The sequence below is a fragment of the Crassostrea angulata genome, chromosome 3, assembly GCF_025612915.1.
Source record: "Crassostrea angulata isolate pt1a10 chromosome 3, ASM2561291v2, whole genome shotgun sequence".
Lineage (NCBI taxonomy): Eukaryota > Metazoa > Mollusca > Bivalvia > Ostreida > Ostreidae > Magallana > Magallana angulata.
The window spans coordinates 36,494,093-36,513,138 of record NC_069113.1 but is presented as its reverse complement, the minus strand read 5'-3'; the positions used below and the strand labels follow the sequence as shown (position 1 = coordinate 36,513,138).

Genomic DNA, 19,046 nt, shown 5'->3' with positions numbered 1-19,046 from the left:
TCTGCAAGTACTACGAAGTTTTGCGAGTGTCCTACGAATGTTGACGATTTACCGCGAATTTATAAACGAGGGCAATGTCGTGCGATGGTTTACGAATACATGAAAATCGTACTGGGGCCACGATTGTTCTTAAATGTCATTTTATCTGAAAAAAATTAGATGCACATAAGAGTTTTGGAAATTCTATAATGATATAAAATTTGAAATATAAGGAAAGAATTTTTCATATGTTTTTATATTGGCACAAAATTTGTCTGGTTTATTCTGACTCATATTTATATGTTTTTAAGTCTTTCTTTTTTACAAACAAAATGATGATTTAAGATCCTTCATAAATTGCAAAAAAAATCAAAGTACTGAAGAACTGACGGGAGTTGATTTTGTCGATGTTTATTTATTTTAAAATCAATGATATGTTATTTTGCATGACAAGTACATGTAGTTTCCAATTTGAATTACGCACATTTTTATAATATGATTTTTTTTTACTTTTTGACAAGAATGTCGTGAAATCCCTATATGAATCATGTTAAATAATATTTAAAGATAAAATTTATTCAATCAAACTATGTATCAGTGTATTGATCCAAGCAATACTGAAAATTTAGTCTCGTTCAACCAAACGCTCGGCTGACACCATAAATCTCCGACAAGGATTTACGGAGACAGCCGAGCGTCGAGTTGAACGAGACTATATTGAACTCTGGCGTAGGAATACATACGACTACAAAAAATATTTAAATTGTTCTATTTTCAAGGTATTTACATGTATAATATAAATAAGTTTCCTTGAAAAAACAATGCTTTAGCATATATTACATCGAATTTATCAATTATTTTCAAGAACTAAATCTTGTCAGCGGTGATGATTTGTGCTGAGTTCCAAACACTGTTTCACTTTCGGTTTGTCTGAGTAACTGCATAGGGGAGTAGATTAAAATCAACTCCCAAAAATGGAACAGAAGTTCAGGGCGCATATAAAGTAATTCTAATGCTATAACCGACACGAATATATAGCTAAAAACGAGAAGGGGAATAGCACACTGTCAATTTAGACAGAAATTCTACACTAGTATTTTTTTCCCCCGGAAGGTTTGACCCGGGGTGATTTTTCCTAGGAGGAATTCTACACCAGTCTCATCTTTCCGGGTGAAAGTTCATACCCGGGCGGCCGGGCCAGTTTTTCCGGTGGGAAAGGGGAAAGTCGATCTATGCAGGGGGGTGTCTATGCTACAACACCGGATTTTCTTCTCCAAGTGTGAAGGAGCCAATTGGAATAGAGAATGAATTGCTAGAATTTAAGAAGATAAAAAAGTCAATAAGTTGGCCATTGTTCAGTATAAATAAGGACTCTTAAATTCGAAATTTTATTATATTTTATATTTCCATGTATACTGTTTAGAATGGTTAATATGGGTTTTTAATGCTTTCTCAAAACTTGAAAGTCAAACATTGAGTTATAAGCAAGATAAATAGTTTAATTGAAATTCTTTGTTTTGATAACAAAGTTCGAGCCTTACTATTGTTTACGTGTGTTTTATTGGTATAAGTTCCAATCAAGTGTTGCTTTCTTCTGTTGATAACGATTTTTATGGACACGTTGACTCAGTTAAATTCACCTTGTTTGTCACGAATTATTTTGTGAAAGAAATTGTTATTCCATAATTCACATCATTTGTTAACAAATATATGACTCAAGCTTTGTTTATATAACAATGAATTCTTACTTATATATCTCTCTTATAAATTGACTTCTAACATTCAAATTGTGATCAATCATTCAATATGCACAAGTACATTTATTACACGAAAAATAAAGTTTTGATCTGAAATCGTGCGCAGCTGTAGTCCTTTTAAAGCGTACAGTATATGGGAGTGACCGCTTGTTCCCGACAATATGCTCATTGCATTGCAACTTGATTGCTACCCGGATGATAATGTTGAAGAATTGTGCTAAGAGTCCCCATTTACTAATGGATAAAAAAATGATTTTCCCATAGTTATTTCGCGTAAGAAATGTAATTTGTTTCCCATGATTTTGTCTGGGTATAAAGAGAGAACGTGTGAAGAGGAAATCCTAGGATTTTTGCCATTTATTGATCTCATTTTTTTCCACTAACAGGTAAAAATGTTTATGTATTTATTAAGCTAAAGTAAATCAACAAAAAGTTATAAATTAGTTATAAATTATAACAAGAGACGTTTGTGAAACACTTATGCCCCTATCCCTTGGAAACATCCACAAAGAAAATGAACGTAAACTGCAAATAACTGGAATTTTTCTAAGTCCAAGGGCCATAACTCTGACAATAAATGCTCGATCGTACCCAATATATCGAATTTGACCTAGATATTATCATGACAAACCTGTATACCAAATTTCATTTCAATATGTTCATCCTCTGCGAAGAAAATGAGCGGAAACTGCAAATAACTGGAATTTTTCTATGTCCAAGGGCCATAACTCTGTCGAAAATTGCTCGATCGTACCCAATATCGAACTTGACCTAGATATTATCATGATAAACCTGTATACCAAATTTCATTTAAATATGTTCATCCTCTGCGAAGAAAATGAACGGAAACTGTTGGTGGATCGCCCGACCGACAGACAGCAGCAAAGCAATATGCCCTCCCTTCTTCGAAGGGCGGCATAAAAATGGGTTACCTTGGAAAGACTTTAAATAAGAACAGTTAGAAACCATATTTTCTACTCAGGCAGAATTGTGATAGGAAAATAAAATGAAATAAATGTATATGTAAATGATTTTAATTCGTATACTACAAGGAATGACAACAGACATACAGGGGATTTATACAAAACAATGATGAATATAAAATTCACTTGTAGAAACGTAACAGTTAATGTTATATAAAAAAAAAACAAATTCAAAACATCCAAAAATCTTCCTGGCAATGAATATCAGTTTCTGTGAAAATGTGCTTTTTGTTTATAAAATTCTGAACATGTACATGTGTGTTGTTGATTTCTGCGGATTCTACCAACCAGTCTGAGGCAGGCAAATGAAATATTGGACACTTTTAAAAAAAAAAGTACGGTACCTTCTGTGATTAAATAAATTTTGTAATTTTCTCTGGTTTGAGCCCTAATACTGGTATAAGAAAAAGGCTTACAAATATATATAAACAATATATCTATGAACAACTTAAATTTTTGTATCATAGAATAAAAGCAAATTGTGTGTTTAGGTCTTATGAGATGAAAGAATTGAAAATGGTAGAAAAAATGATGTTGAATATTTTGATTTCTTTGTTTAAAAATGTGAAAATATAAATATACTGTACATCTAAATACATTCACCTACTTGCATCTATATCAACAATGTTTTGATTTGAAGAAAAGTCTCTAAACTGTCTATCAATGTCTATCAATGTCTACCGAATGGCGATGCATTTAGAATTAACAGGGGAGGGGTTATAGATTATGGCACATTACTGTTTGTTTTGTTGCTTTCTATTACCCTCTACCCATTTATCAATTTCAGCACAATTGTTGTTGATAAGTAAAAATGCGTACAGATCATGAGATGTAAAATCCACAGGATCATAAACAATTTTTCGAAACCTCATCTACCTAAAATAATTAATTGATTTGTGTGATCAAAACTAATATGGCAGTTTCAACTTGATTTGATTGTAACAGTTATACAAAGATATGAATATTTTACTGTTGACTTAAGAATTACCAGTAATTCCTAAAGAGAGAAAGACCTTTGAATCATATCAAATTAACATATTCTGACAATAAATAATAAATCAATGTAAAATAAATATATATTTTTGGACTAATGTCATACATGATACATCCTTATACCCTGAACAGATGAAAAAAAGCCTATAAAACCATTACATCTGTGGTTGGTATATTCATCTCACATCATGTGGGAAATTCAATCATCCCAAGTGAGTTAACAGTAGATTCAAAATTGCACTTGCTTTTTTATCTTATAACTGTTTATATACGGAATAATATATGAATAAATACACGTACATAAAATGCTAAATATGAACGAACCAGTGAACAAAGTGGCAGATCTTTCTATCAGATGAAACATTTTAATGAGACAAAAAAATCAAGAAGAGAATAAGAGGGTGCCATGGCAGCATAACAAAAGCATGGGAAAGTAAAATTTTGTCAAGTTTTCTTATTTAAAAAATGTTCAGTAACATTAAAGTAAAATCAGGGGTTGTACACTTACAAGGAATGCATCATGCCATATTTCTATTCAAGAGTTAGCAAGCTCATTACCAACACATGCCATATATATGTATCTACAGATATGTACAGGAGTTCTTTATGCATTGCAGAGGTTTAATTTGCCTTTAAAACTGGCAACCCAACCCAGCATGTGCTAAAAAAGCATTTTATCTAAAACTGACTCCAAGGACTATTTCCCTCTAAATAGTAAAATTTAAAAGGCCAAAATAAAACCAAACAAAAACAATCTTGGGGTGGTAACACATGTAAACAGGCAACATAAAAATTATAACATGATTTTCCACAATATCTTAATAAAATTTAAAAAAAAAAAAAAAAAAGGCTTAAAACGAGCCTTAGAAACATTTAATCTATCTGAATACCAGATAATTATTTGCAAGCAAAGGGTGGCAATTTACCCAACAAGTTAAAGAGGAAAATGCAAAATTTATCCCCTGTCCCACTTTCAAAATTCCAAATATATCATAATGGTAGCATTTAAGTGAAGTAGCACAACACTGTATGTATATCCTGGGCCTAACATCTGCCTATTTTTATCATATCAAAGTATCTTGATAATGTACGGAAGCTTATCAGTTTGAATTGGTCTTCTATTTTGCGGAGAATAAATTCTTTGACACTACAAAAGAATTCAAATAGCTAATTGAAATTAGCTAATATTTAAGAATGCCCCCCTTTACCCTAACCCCCTACCCCCCCAAAAAAAAACCAAACTAAATACTGCTGCAAAATACTAAAACATAATTAATGGGCATTAAGTAAAATGTTTTTAAATAATTGCATGATCTTATACATGTACCATATTAAATTATACTCAACAAACACAAAATTAACAGATTTTCAACAGCTTAAAACATATGAAATAAAAAACAAAAATTCGCATATTGCATGATGAATAATAAAGGTGATCCCAAGTGCAATGGCAATAGGCTATATATATAGCTATCTGCTAATCTGTTCCTCTACATCAATGTAGTCAATAAAAGAACCAAGCAGAATCGTTTTCATAAAATATTGATAAGCAACGCAGTTGCAAATAATATAATGTGTTTCAGAATTTTGTTTGTTAGACCCCCTAATCTCCATTGGCAACTGATTATAACAAAATAAGGATCTTTGGAAACTGAAGTATAAATCAAAACAATAAAACTCTTCTCGTATGAAACGAATGATGAACGTTTCATTATGGTATAAACATATAATAATGTATATAAGAATGGTCTGTTCAGTTGAGAATGATGATATAAAGATGAGTGCTTTCTGTTATGCTGATTTTAGTCCTGGAACGTGTTAAACATCCCTGAGAGATCATTAAACTCCTGGCCTGGGGGGTCCAACATGCGCAAAACATCACTGAACTCCTCATTCTGCTGGCCATTGGGAGGAGGTGGGGGCTGCCCTTGGGGGTTCTGTGTGGCTTCTGCTGCCCCTCCCTGCCAGTGTTGGGGCCACATGCCCTGCCCAGTTGAAGAGGGGGGAGAGGAATGAGAAAAGTTATTTGGCTGTGAGCTGGGGATATTCTGTGATCCTAGCTGAGTATAGGTAGGAGGGCCAGCTGAAAGAGTGGTAATTTCTTGTAATATTTCATTCTAAAGTCTTAACTTTAAAAACAAGACCAAAATGTTCTATTGTTTTCTATTTGCTACAGTAACTGAATTGACCAATTGAGGAGTTTACTGACCTGGTGAAGAACTGTTTGGACTGATCTGAGAAAATCCTGAGGCAGGGTTGCTGCCGAAATCAGCACCTCCCTTAATAAAACCCACACATTATACATATATTGTAGTACATCATGCTATTATAAACATTATTTTATTAAACATATATTTTCAAAATAAAAAACATTCCCATTATTGCAAATTCCTACGATTGCTTTGGTGTCTAAATTACATGCATATAATCATCGTATCCATGAATTTGTATTCAAAGTCTTGTTAAATCTTAAATCTTAAAATCTAAAACTACATGCTTAGTTTAGGGTGAGTGCAATTTTGTTTGTTTACCTGGTTCTGAGGGAAGCCTGCGGGCCCTGCCCAACCCCCAGGGTTAGGACTCCTCCTGACCCCAGAAACACCGGACGGCTGGGACATAGGCATGTTGGTGGCTGTGTTCTGCCCAGGGTACTTCATTTGAGAAGGTGAACTATAATTGTACATCTCTGGTCTGCCCACTTGTCTGGCTCCTACAAATGAATAGAGTTGTCTTTCCTTTAATAACTTGAGACCGATCTTGACAAACCAGACAATTCTGTATATGTATTTATATATTTTACCTTTTATAAAATGTACAGATACAGGTAAAATACTGATAACTTTTTAATAATAATAAAAAGAGTTACATGTTTTCTTGTGATGAGCCTGTATATGTAAACATTTCTGTATGAAGCACACAGTATATTGCTTTTTAAAACACCGCCTTTAAATTTCATTAGTTGAGCTGTTGATTTACCAGTAACAGTCTAATTTAAAAGATACCACTTCTGCAACACTCTGATAACAAGTAACATCAGGCCAGAGCTAAGCTCACTAACACTGGACCATCTGACTGTGAGAACTAAGGAGGACATCACAGCGGTATCTTGAATAAACTTACCAGTCAGAACAGAGCTGTAGTCCTGGAAGGGTTCCCGGAAGTCGTGCTTGTTGGCTGACTGCATGTTCATTTCCGTGGGCATGGGGCCCCTAGGAGGGGTGTTAAATGAGGCCATGGACGGGTTTGGATCTTGTGGTTGTTCGCTTGGCATTCCTGGAGCAGTGGACGCACCAGCTCCCTGCTGAACACTTCTATAGAGCACAGAAAAAAACAACCAAATAGGTCATTAGATTACATTACCAGTATATATGTGCAGTGAATGCTTATTCTGACCATAGAAAAACAAGCCTCAAACAGCCTAATGTTACATTTTAAAATATGGCATTTCCGAAAACTGTTCATCAATTCGGTTTACTTTCTTTAAATAACATGTAACTTGCTTTCAGAAGGAAGTGCATAATTTGGGACTGGTCTTTCTTTATTAAACATAGAGATCAGTCAAAACTGCATTATTAGGCAAAACTTGTCATAAAGATATAATATTTATTTATCACGAAGAGATTTGATTTTTCTTTCTTATTATCGTGTAATTGGACCTAAATCATATTGTTTTTAAACTACATCCAGAAATGAATTGAGTTCCTACTTAGCGGATGTATTTGTGCAGACAATATACTCCACTTCGTCAGTGTACGGGTTCTGGAAGCTGAAGCTGCTGGTCCTAAGCCACACCCACTCATGGTTGGAGGCCCTGAACCTGTACATGATGGACATCACCTGACCCTTCAGCTTCAAAACTGAAAAAAAATTAAAATATTAATTTTAGTATAATATACACCCCCTACCTACCACCCCCACCCCAAAAAAAAATTTTTTAAAGAGAATTTCATATAAAAAGAAATCATAACCCCTCTCTTCCTTTCCCACCCCCACACCCCAAAAACAAATATTATAATAATTTATTGTGAGAATTTCAGGAAACTAAAAATTAAATGTGGATTTCAAATAAATATTTTCCACAAAAGTTTTTTCAATGTTTCAACGTACCTTGATCAAAAGTATCTTTCATGTGCGCTTTGTCCTCCGGGTGATAGAAATCAAAAGCCGTTTTTCCCAGGAGGTCCGCTGGCTGGTAACCAAGAACAGCTGTCACTCTGTATTAATCAAAGACAAATCAGAATTAATGACGTCTATTCACACACATAGTATTTCCCAAATATAAACAAATCCTCAAAATAAAGGATTAAGTTTATGAAATAATATACTTGGGGATAAAAAAAAAATGAATTAAAAAAAAATTCAATTCAGTAGGTAACAACAAAAGCCTCTACAAGATTAGAACCAGAATGTACAGATCACAAGCCCGACACTTTATCTACTTGGCTATGGAGTAATTTACATATTGCCATCAATAAAATCCTTTTAATGAAACGAAATGTTGTTTTGATCAGAGGTCAGCCAATTATTTGATGATGAGTTATTCCACCCTAACACCCTCTCAGGTTACATATGATGGGACTGGCTCCCAATGCTTACCTTTGGTCCACAAAGGTGAACTTTCCATCCATGTTGTGCCTGGAGATGAACTCAGTGCCTCCGTTTGGTCCCATCAGGTCGCTGCAGTTTGGAGTGCTCGTAACCTGGAGACGACCTATGCCCACCAGACAGCAGTGTGTGCTTGAGTTCTCGTCCGAGTCCCTGTCCATCTGGACACCTGCAATCAGAAATGACAGATGAGCTGATATTTACCTGCTACATATAACACAATGCCCCACAAGAAGCTAACACCCTGCTGCATGAATTATGAACTTTTCAACAAATTGAAACCAAGGCTATTTTCATCCTACATCTACATCTATATGTTTTTATTGGTCAAATCACACTTAAACACTTATTCTGCACCACTGAAATTTAACTTCTAAAGCGCACCTGTGTTCCAAGGTAGATAACACTACACTAACTTTCCATTCTACCTGTACACAGCCATTCCCTCTCCAACCTTACTTTAGTTTTTCTCTAACTATCTTGGCTGTACATCTGTAAGTTTGTAATGGCAGTTCTGAGCATATCCCTTGTAAGTAAGTTGATGACTTTACCTGAGGGGGGCCAGTTCTTGATGTAGCCTGTGACATGTACCACGGTGTAGTGGTTTCCGTCGGGAGAGGGGCCCAGGGTGTTCCTCTGTCTTGCCCGGTGGGTGTGACTCGCGCTCATGGTGTTCACTTCCATGTTGCCCATCTTCATTCTGCAAATAAAGCCCCGCCGCGACCCCATACACAGTCGAATGGAGGCTGCAATAAACAATGGGCAACCCTTTATTGCCTTAATCATAAATGGCATACATGTATATTCATTCTTCTCTAAATACTTTTCCTCTTGGGAAATTGAGGGGGGGGGGGGGGGGGATTTGATAAGTTTCCTTGCTCTAGTGCAAATTCTGACAAAACACTTTATATTCACATTCCTACAACATTGTTCCTGTATATGGTTTAAAAAAGGTTGTCTTTTTCCTTTTTTAGTTTTTAAACTTTAAATATACTTCTATTGCAATCTAAATTAATGTAAGGGAGATATTTTAAATGAAAATGATGGTGAGACCACAACAAATCTGAAATCTTTTTTTTCAGAGTCTGACTTTAGATTTGAAATTGTCTTCATTTTCAGATGAACAATATTACGGTAATAAAACCTACTTTGATGGCTATCTTTCTTTACTGTTCCAGCTGAAAAAAAAGATCAAGAAAATAATTATTTATCATAATTCAATTGGTAAAACGTTGCATAGGTTGTTTAAAATAGATTCATTTCAGACTTCTTGATGTACAGCAGACTAATTAACAGCCAATAAAAATCTGTGAACAACTATCGTTACTCCATGTAGTACCAAGGGGAAGACTTTGTTTGCCTAAGGAGAGGGGTGTGTGGGTGGGGTTGTCAAGTCTGCTTTGGATCTGTATTGCAAATACCGGTACATATTTACTGGTTTATATAAGGATGACCAAGGTAAACATCTCTCTAGACAGCAATTTTTTTGCTTATCAGTTTTTTGCCTTGAGACTTTAACCTTACTGTTGACCTCATAGCCAGTAAAAACAGGTGTATAGGTCTATTAAACTGCTATTATACATGTTTAGTGCAGTAGCAATATTCCTGGTATCTTAGTAATGACTTACTTTTCAGGTCTAGGATTCTGCCTGTGTTCTGAGATTCTGTTGTGGACAACTGTTCTCTCACCTTCTCCACATCGTCCGGATGGACCAAGTCGTACATGGAGTTTCCGAACCAGTCAGCCTGTGGGGAAATTGATAAACAAATTCCTATCAAAGGACCTCCTATGATCTTGATATTGTGGATAATGAACTTTGTGTAACATGAGGCAAAGAAAAAATACAAAGGGAAGGGAGTAGGACAACATTTTTTAAAAAGTGGATCGATTTTCTATTCATTTTTTATGATGATAAAATCATTGGCATATATTCGACTATCTGCATGGCTGCGATAAGATGTAAGCATACACCTCACAAATTTTATTTGTCCAAGCTGTGCTGTAAGATTTTATCTTTGATTTAAGCATGCATAATATTTATACCTGAGACTGGTGCAGGACTTGTGTGATGGAATCGGAGACGTAAATGAGCCGACCAGAGTCGCACTGAACCACAAACAGGAAGCCATCGGCAGCCTACAATACAGTACGCAATATTAATGGAGAGTATGCCTAACGTTACAGCTTACAATACAGTACGCAATATCAATAGAGAGTATGCTTAATGTTACAGCCTATAATACAGTATGCAATATAAATGGAGAGTATGCTTAACGTTACAGCTTACAATATAGTACCCAAAATCAATAGAGAGTATGCTTAATGTTACAGCCTACAATACAGTATGCAATATAAATGGAGAGTGTGCTTAACGTTATAGCTTACAATACAGTACGCAAAATCAATAAAGAGTATGCTTATGTTACAGCCTACAATACAGTATTTGGTACAAATTGGAGATTTCAACAAACATTATAGCCTACAATACAGTGTGTAAACTAGAAAGTATGCCAAAAATAAATTTTGCCCTTTTCAAATACTAGTATTAAAATCTTAAATGAATACAATTTTCAACTTGGCAAGCAACTTATTATTGGTATAATGTACCATGAAGTCATTAATAGTATCTACAATTGAAATTGGTATGAATTTTTAAAATTCAAAATGATTAATGGTATACATGTGCTTGCAAGCAATATGCTTGGAGCTTTTGACTGCAGAATCGATTGAAACACTACATATACACATGAGCATTTTAATTTAATACCCTTTACACAAAACCTAAAATATGGTACACCTGTACCTTCCATAACAATTAGCTATACTGTATAGTACAGGCTGCATATTATTTTCAAATTGATATAAAATTGAATTAAAACTGAATAAAAATTCCTCCAGAAAAAGACATACCACCAATCAACATCAGGAGCTTCATAGCATACAATCAACAGGGTTTTGAAGATAAACAGAAGATTTTCATATATAATTATTTATTTCATGAGAGAGTAAAATTTCAATTCTTTACCTCTAAAATCAGATGTTTGAGTTCCTGGTCGGTCAGAAAGGAGGGCTTGTAAGAACCGTCCACACTGGTGTTTCCAGCTACTGAAAAACAGTCACTGTATAGTCATACTAATCTACAACAAGTCTAAACCAGAATCAAATATACTTTCTAATTTGAAGGACATTTATTTCAACATTTATGTCATCTTTAACGTATAATATATACATGTATGAGTATTGTCTTTACATTTTGTATTGGTATAAGATCTTTACATTTTGTATTAACAGCCAAATTGTCTTCAATGGGAATGTGAGTCTGCATTGATATCATCCTGATTATTTCAGTGATTTTTCTAAGGTCATTGTAGGTTTCGACCAATCGTTAAACAAGGCGTTAACTATAAGTTTCCATAAGAAATGGAGGAAAGCATACTCATTAGATGTAAATATAATTCAGTAAACATATTGATTAACAAAAACATTGACTTGTGTTCTTCTACTCACATGAACAGATATGATTTTAAATTCCTATTCAAGAGCAAAAACAATTTGATGAAAAGTTCTTTATGTCAACATTAGGGACTTTTTTTCATCAGTATAACACCTGTACATGTACCTGGGTTTTTTTATTATCTGAAGTTTATCATACAGATAGATATTTTTTGCCTACATCTGTAATTTTTTTGTGTAACTTTTCTGTACCTAAATGATAACTTTTTTTGTACCTGCATCTATAACTTTTCTGTACCTAAACAATAACTTTTCTGTAACTTTATGTATAACTTTTCTGTACCTACATCTATAACTTTTCTGTACCTAAATGATAATTTTTTTGTAACTATGTGTATAACTTTTCTGTACCTACATCTATAACTTTTCTGTACCTAAATGATAACTTTTCTGTAACTTTAATTTGTAACTTTTTTGTACCTAAATGATAACTTTATTATAACTTTTTGATAACTATTTTAAACCTATTTTATTTTTATGAAAAAATAAATTGTCAATAGTTACACTCTAGTTATGACTTTTTTGTACTTAAGCAAAAAGTTACAATATAGGTATAACTTTTTGATGCTAATTTGGAACCATAATTGATCAGATGGTTCCAAATTGTGCTAACTTAGTTATGACTTTTTTGTAACTTTTTTAAGGGCTCATAGGTATAACTTTTTAGTGCTTTTTTTGGTATGGGTTATGTTTGTTTTTATTACCTGTCCAGTATTTCTATTTTATATTCACAGATTAAAAACCATGATATTTAGGATGTAATGAAAATTGCTGTATATATAATAGGCATATAATACAGAATATCTGAATGAAAACACAAGAAATAAAATTGAAGTAAACCCCTCCACACACACATATACAAAACCTAACTGCTATCATCAACATTTAAAATGGTGTGAATTTACAGCTGAATATAATATAGAACCATTATATGTGAGCTGTTATAAAATTTTTGTTTTATGATGTACCGTTTTAATGATAACATCAAAGAACACATACCAGTACTGTGTGTGAAATGTACATGAATATAACTTCAGGATTTTTTTTACAATCTCTGATCTAAACTCCATAACTTCTTAAAGCACTCATTTTTTTAATTTATATTAAAGCAATATGAGCTGTATTTTTCAAGCTGAAATTTTTTTTTTTTACTAAAATGTTCTTTTCTACTAAACTGACAAATATATCATTGTTTTAAAATTTCTGTTAGCCATATTTTTGTGGAAAAGGCCGTTAAGAAGCCTTCTTTGGAGCAAATTTGAATTATTGTCGTCCTGTACAAAAATTGATTTGCTATATATTCCTTAGAAGAGAAATATTTTCTTTCACAAAAATTAATAATTTTTTCAAATCTTTTTATCATACAAGAGGCCAATTGGCCTTAACGGTCACCTGAGTAGCATATATCCAATACACAAACTTGTCATGGAGTCTCATATATGCATCTAATTAATTAGGTTTCATACTGGAGTAGAAAAATTATAAATTTGTAATGACAACCACATTTAATTCAAAAAGAACTGTGAAACCTATAATTTTGGTGAAAAACTAAAAGATCTGGTCTACAAAATAATGAATTTAGTTTTCCTTTCAGGTTTGTGGGAGTAAAGAAGATAATTTTTTAACGTTATATGCATTAACATCTATACATCCATTTTGGCCCTGCCCTAGAGTCAAAACTCATACCCCAGGGGACATGAAAATTAAAATTTCAGTAGAGGACTTCCTGGTAAACATAATTATTAGTCTTTTTTTATACAGATGTGTGAGAATAGAGAAGAAGATTTTTAAACATTATATGCATTTACACTTTATTGCCATATTGCCCCCCCCCCCCTCATGTCCTGAACCCCTGACCCAGGGGCCATGAATTTCACAATTTAGGTAAAGGAGATTGTGGATATCATAACCATGTATTCAGTTTTTAACAAATATATATGGGAGTAGAGAAGAAGATTTTCTAAGATTTTAATACATTTTTACTATATGGCCATATTGGCCCCACCCTAGAGCCAGAACCCCTGACCCAGGGGCCATAAATTTCACAATTTTGGTAGAGGGCCTCATGGACATCATTACCATGCATTCAGTTTTTTCCTCACATGTGTGGAAGTAGAGAAGAAGATTTTTGAAAATTTGGCTTTTTTTGCATATTTGGCCCCGCCCGTGGCACCCCAGGGGTGGTAGAGCCATAAATTTCACAATTTAGATTCTTCTTACCATAGAGATGCTTCATACCAAAAATGGTAACGATTGGCCTGGTAGTTTCCAAGAAGAAGTTAAAAATGTAAAATTGTTAACGCACGACGCACGACGCACAACGCACGACGACGGACGAAGACCAATTGCAATAGGTCACCTGAGTGACTCAGGTGACCTAAAAAGTTTAAGTTATATGCAGACTTATCATACTAGCAGGTTTTACAGCAAAATAAAATTCTAAAAAAATACAGCTCATATTGCTTTAGCTTTAAACTTTAGCACTCTATGTTAAACCAAGCTCTGATGATTAATTAGGGTTTTCCGTTTTTCAACGGAAAACCCTTCTGTTATTCTACTGTTTCTTATTATTATTTTTTTTTTTTATCCGCAAATTTTGTGTAGGCCATTTCTCGTACATTTGTTGTCTGATTGTTATGAAACTTTCAGGGTATGTAGACAATGTTAATATCTCGAGACGTTTTTTTCAAATTTTTAAAATTCACTTCCGGTTATGAGTTATTGCCCTTTAATTGAAAATTGGGGGGTCTTTTGTCCAGAGTTGATCTCGGGAACTACAAAAGATAGTTGCATGAAATTTAGCAGAATTGTTGGTAACATTTTATAGTTTTGCTGGCATGAAAAGTTTGGCAAAATGTTTTTTAGTTTTTAAGCTATTTGCCGGTAAAGTATAAGGTTTTGGGGGGTCTGAAATTTTGTTGTTCTTTGTATAATAACCTTTAAACTAAAAATATTTTGTTAATACATATAGAGCAAAAGTTGTTTAGAATAACGAGAGCTTTCATTTAAAATTAAGAAAAAAGGGCTGGCCCCTATAATTAGGGGTCAGCAGCTCATACACGTATTTTTCTGATAGCAAAAAATCGTTATCATTTTATGAAAAAAAATGAATTCAGTTATTGTTAATATATTAGATAATGTCATTTGGTGTCAAATTTAAAAAGTTCTGTGCCCTATTTTTTTCAAATTTCATAAAACAAATATGTGTGAATCGTACATGAACGAGTTAATTTGTCTACATAGACACACAAGCGAACAAATGCCGTTTTAAGGCCCAGGCATTTACTGCATTACATTGTGTTGCGTCTTAGATAAATTGTTGTGATTCAATTTCATTTTTTTTTCATCTAGGCTATATCATTTATGAATTCAACTACTTATTTAACACGTTCTAATCGGCCACGCAGAACAAATGTTTGCAATGTTTGTCGCGGACCCGCGAATGTAAACAGTAACGAACGGCATTGTAGAAAAGAGAGAGCGTAATGCAGAAGATAAGTTGTGCATTTTTCGGTGTACACATGCATTTTCAAGTTACTGTGAAACATATGAACATGCACAGGGAACAATACTACATATTTGTATAAGGAGGGATATGTTCTCGTGTGAATCGTTTACGAGGAAATTCTGACAGCCACACTTCTGTCGACCATGTCGACGGATGTGTATGTTTCCATTGATCAGCCGTTGATAAGCTACGAGTAATAAAGGGGAAAAGATGGACATTAAAGTGTGTGATCTATTTGGATGTTACTGAAGAAGGTGAGGCTTTTTATTCCTTTTAAAGTTTCTTGTCTATAGTGGTTAAAATGTCAGCATGTTAACTGGTTAACATTTAGTCTATAGATGTACATGTAAGTACGTGCACACTGTCACTGATGTATGTTATTTTTCTAGTCCAGACAATATAAATCCTTTTAACAGAATTGAATCCCAAATGTTGTACCTTTCACTTGTTTTTTTCTCCTTTTTACCAGAATTTTGTGTAAATTACAATTCAATTTATTGACAAAATCCACATGTGGCGAAAGTCATACATACAGTATACAAATATACATGTAGTTGGTACTGTACATAGATTTTCTTATGATATGTCCATCGCGTATGAATTTACAAATATATCTTGATGATTTAACATCTGCTGGGTTAAGAATTTTATAAGAATTACAGAGTTAGATGTTTTGTTATGGTGTGGGTGTTTGTTTACTAACGTGTACTTTTTACATTGTTTACTGGATGTTTAGACTTGCTCGAGGTTCATTGGTGACTGGAAAGGATGACCGAATTTATCTATTTAAAAAAAAATCAGATTGTGAATTTTCAACTCAAAATTCAAAGCAGGGTCTAATTAGAAACATATGTCATTGATCATATTCTTGTGCGGAAGACTCCAAATGTAGACATAAATACCCTGTAGACATACATGTAACATCAAGTAAATAAAATTGTATACTTCAGACTTCAGAGTTAAAACATGACTAAAAAGTCTTTAATATTTTTATGATGCCGATCAATGTATCATTAGAGAGGTTTAGCAGACCAACGGGTACCCGGTACATGTACTTGTACATGTAGTTTACAAGTTAGAACTATGCGTACTACTCTACCAGTTCACATAATTTTTCTTGTTTAGCAGTTTTGATGTGTACTTGAATTGTCCTTGTTAATGTTTAAAATGTAATTTTTCATTTATATTCTCTTTTTTTAATCTGACTACTGGCAGTACTGGCATGCCAGCAGTTCTTGTCGAGGACCATTTCTCGCTGGTGCAATGTTACATCATATTTTCGTATATAATTTTATGTGTTGATAAAATGACGTAACAATGCACTGATGAAAAATGGTACTCAACGATAACTGATCGCATGCCAATATTGATTAATTACAGACAAAAACTGAAGGTTGCAAGTGTTATTTTTTATTGAACACCATTGTTTAAAATAACTTTTTATATATGTGACGGTCAGACCGGTTTAAATACCAGTGTTCAGTTGGTAGAGCACCTGACTAGAGATTCAGGGGGCCCAGGTTTAATTCCTGGTTTGGTCCTTCATTATTTCTCCCATCCTGTTACAATATTAAGGCTTGGACGTTTCTGTACTTAGCCGATTCGGTACATATCACTATACATGAGATGCGATACGATACATATCACGATACATTGCAACTAAATGAAAACATGAATAAGGGTTAAAAATTTATTCAATCTGTCGATGTATTACCGCATGTCCAAAGTTATTTTGATATATTTAAAATGAGCGTTGCACAATTTACAAATTACTTAAGTCTCATATACACTACTTTTTCATTAACAAGTAATCCAAAAGTTGTCCACACTCCAGATTTAGCTTCCTACAGGTTTGACAACTTTACGAGGTTTTCCGCCATCTTTGTACTTTCATATTAGGCGCGCAGACTAAAAAATAGCCGATATATGAAGCTCAGATATTTTTGGAAAATAAAACAAAGTCCGCATAGGTATCGTAATGTATTAATGGTAAATGTAACAATCCAAATATCGTCAAAATAAATACCGTGATGCACCGGTGCATCGGTGGATCGTTCCATCCCCATACAATATTGGTGTTGTAACCAACCCCTGGAACTGACAGGTTAACTCCTGCCAGGGGAAGAGCCAGGGGTGATCTTTGAGGGTGAAGATCATTTAAGGGGGGGGGGGATGTGATGGTCAGACTGGTTTGAATACCGGTGCCAGATACATGTAGCTCAGTTGGTAGAGCACTTGACTAGAGATTCAGAGGGCAAGGTTCGAATCCCAGTCTGTTATGTCATTATTTCTCCCATCTTGTACATATATATCAGATCTATTCAAGTCAGTGTCAGCTACATTATGCATAAACAATTTTACCCGTTCCTAAACCACAAACTTTCTTATTAGTGGATTCAGCTTACTGCTGATTGGCTGCTGTTGCAGCAGACTTATAATATATGCACGCACAAAACACAATGAACTTATCAGAGAATGAAAAATTCATCGAGTTACTTTCAACTGTTGGAATTTGGGTATTTTTTAAAAATGTATACTTGTGACAAAACATATGATTATGTGGTACATACAGCTGTAGCTTTATGAAGAAAATTTTGGTTAGACCATATATACCTATCATGCAAGTAAATGATATTTACAAAAAACTTGCAATTTATGGCGCACGAAATATACGCTACTTTTATAAAGATTGACATACATGTAATGTAACACATTCTGTGAAAAATAATCTATTAAAAATTCTTCATTAAGTTTACTCATACATGTTTTATGCTTATTACACATAGTATTGTTTTTAAAAAATGTAATTTAAAAGAAAAGAAACCAAAATCCTCGCCAAATTTATTTGCAATAAAAAAAACCGGTAGAATTGATAAAACATGGTATACCAGAAGGAAATACATGTACTTTGAGCTAATTATTTTTTTTTTTTTATTTCAGCTCAAAACAGCCTCTTGTTACCACATGGCTTTTACCGGTACCTGTTGATTCTTGTGGGTCAGCTCCTGAGATTAACCTGTCACCTCTATCCACATGCATATTCCTTGTGTTCTACAGACTATTTACCGGTAATTCAAATTAAATCCGATAATGCATGAACAATAATGGAACTTGAAGAAAGCATCATGCCATGTTGTGGTTTGTGTTTGATAAGAAATTATGAAAACAAAATTAAGGCTGTTTAAAGAAATTCATAATTGCTGTGAAAATTTGTTTTTCAATAAAAGTATGCAATTATGTTTCCTTTATTTTTTATTTCATAAAGATATTTAGATGTGTTTACATAATTGAAAAATCCCCCCCCCCCCCCTCCCCTCTATTTAATTGTCTGCATTAAGATTACATGTAGGATATGTAAATGTACATTTGACTTTGAAATAACATCTGCTATGATAATTACTTTTGAAATGAACAAGAAACAACCTATTTCTACCTTTCTAAGGTATATATGCAGAAAAAAAGTAGAAAAACATGTCAAATTTGAACATTTTTCATGGAAATCAACTCTGTCTCCAGCTACCTGGGTGTTTGAAGTTTATTTTAATTTAAGGCAGATGTCTAACTTGTAGGTTGTATCTTACTATTTTAGCATGGTTAGAAGGAGACTAGAAATCAAAATAGATTAGATATTCACTAAATATGATTGTTAGCTTACTTTTTTTCATAAAAACAAGAAATCACAAGCAGGACAGCTGTCTATTTGTTAA

The 19,046-nt window shown here is 33.7% G+C and overlaps 1 protein-coding gene across 4 annotated transcripts in view; it reads right to left on the bottom strand.

Moving 5' to 3' along the window:
- Nucleotides 1-2,754: 2,754 nt before the first annotated feature.
- The window catches only part of LOC128176450 (aryl hydrocarbon receptor nuclear translocator homolog), a 36,924-nt gene continuing 20,632 nt past the window's right edge, over nt 2,755-19,046 (bottom strand). For 3 of the 4 annotated variants that reach the window (XM_052842806.1, XM_052842807.1, XM_052842804.1), the window contains exons 5-16: nt 11,344-11,423; nt 10,362-10,454; nt 9,946-10,063; nt 9,466-9,495; nt 8,869-9,063; nt 8,309-8,486; nt 7,820-7,926; nt 7,419-7,569; nt 6,833-7,023; nt 6,244-6,422; nt 5,922-5,991; nt 2,755-5,795 (exon numbers count right to left, since the gene is read on the bottom strand). In XM_052842806.1, coding sequence (XP_052698766.1) covers nt 5,515-5,795; nt 5,922-5,991; nt 6,244-6,422; nt 6,833-7,023; nt 7,419-7,569; nt 7,820-7,926; nt 8,309-8,486; nt 8,869-9,063; nt 9,466-9,495; nt 9,946-10,063; nt 10,362-10,454; nt 11,344-11,423 — 1,673 coding nt within the window. In that variant the 3' untranslated portion in view covers nt 2,755-5,514. The remainder of the gene's footprint in view (nt 5,796-5,921; nt 5,992-6,243; nt 6,423-6,832; nt 7,024-7,418; nt 7,570-7,819; nt 7,927-8,308; nt 8,487-8,868; nt 9,064-9,465; nt 9,496-9,945; nt 10,064-10,361; nt 10,455-11,343; nt 11,424-19,046) is intronic. The other variant, XM_052842805.1, reaches the window with a different exon arrangement.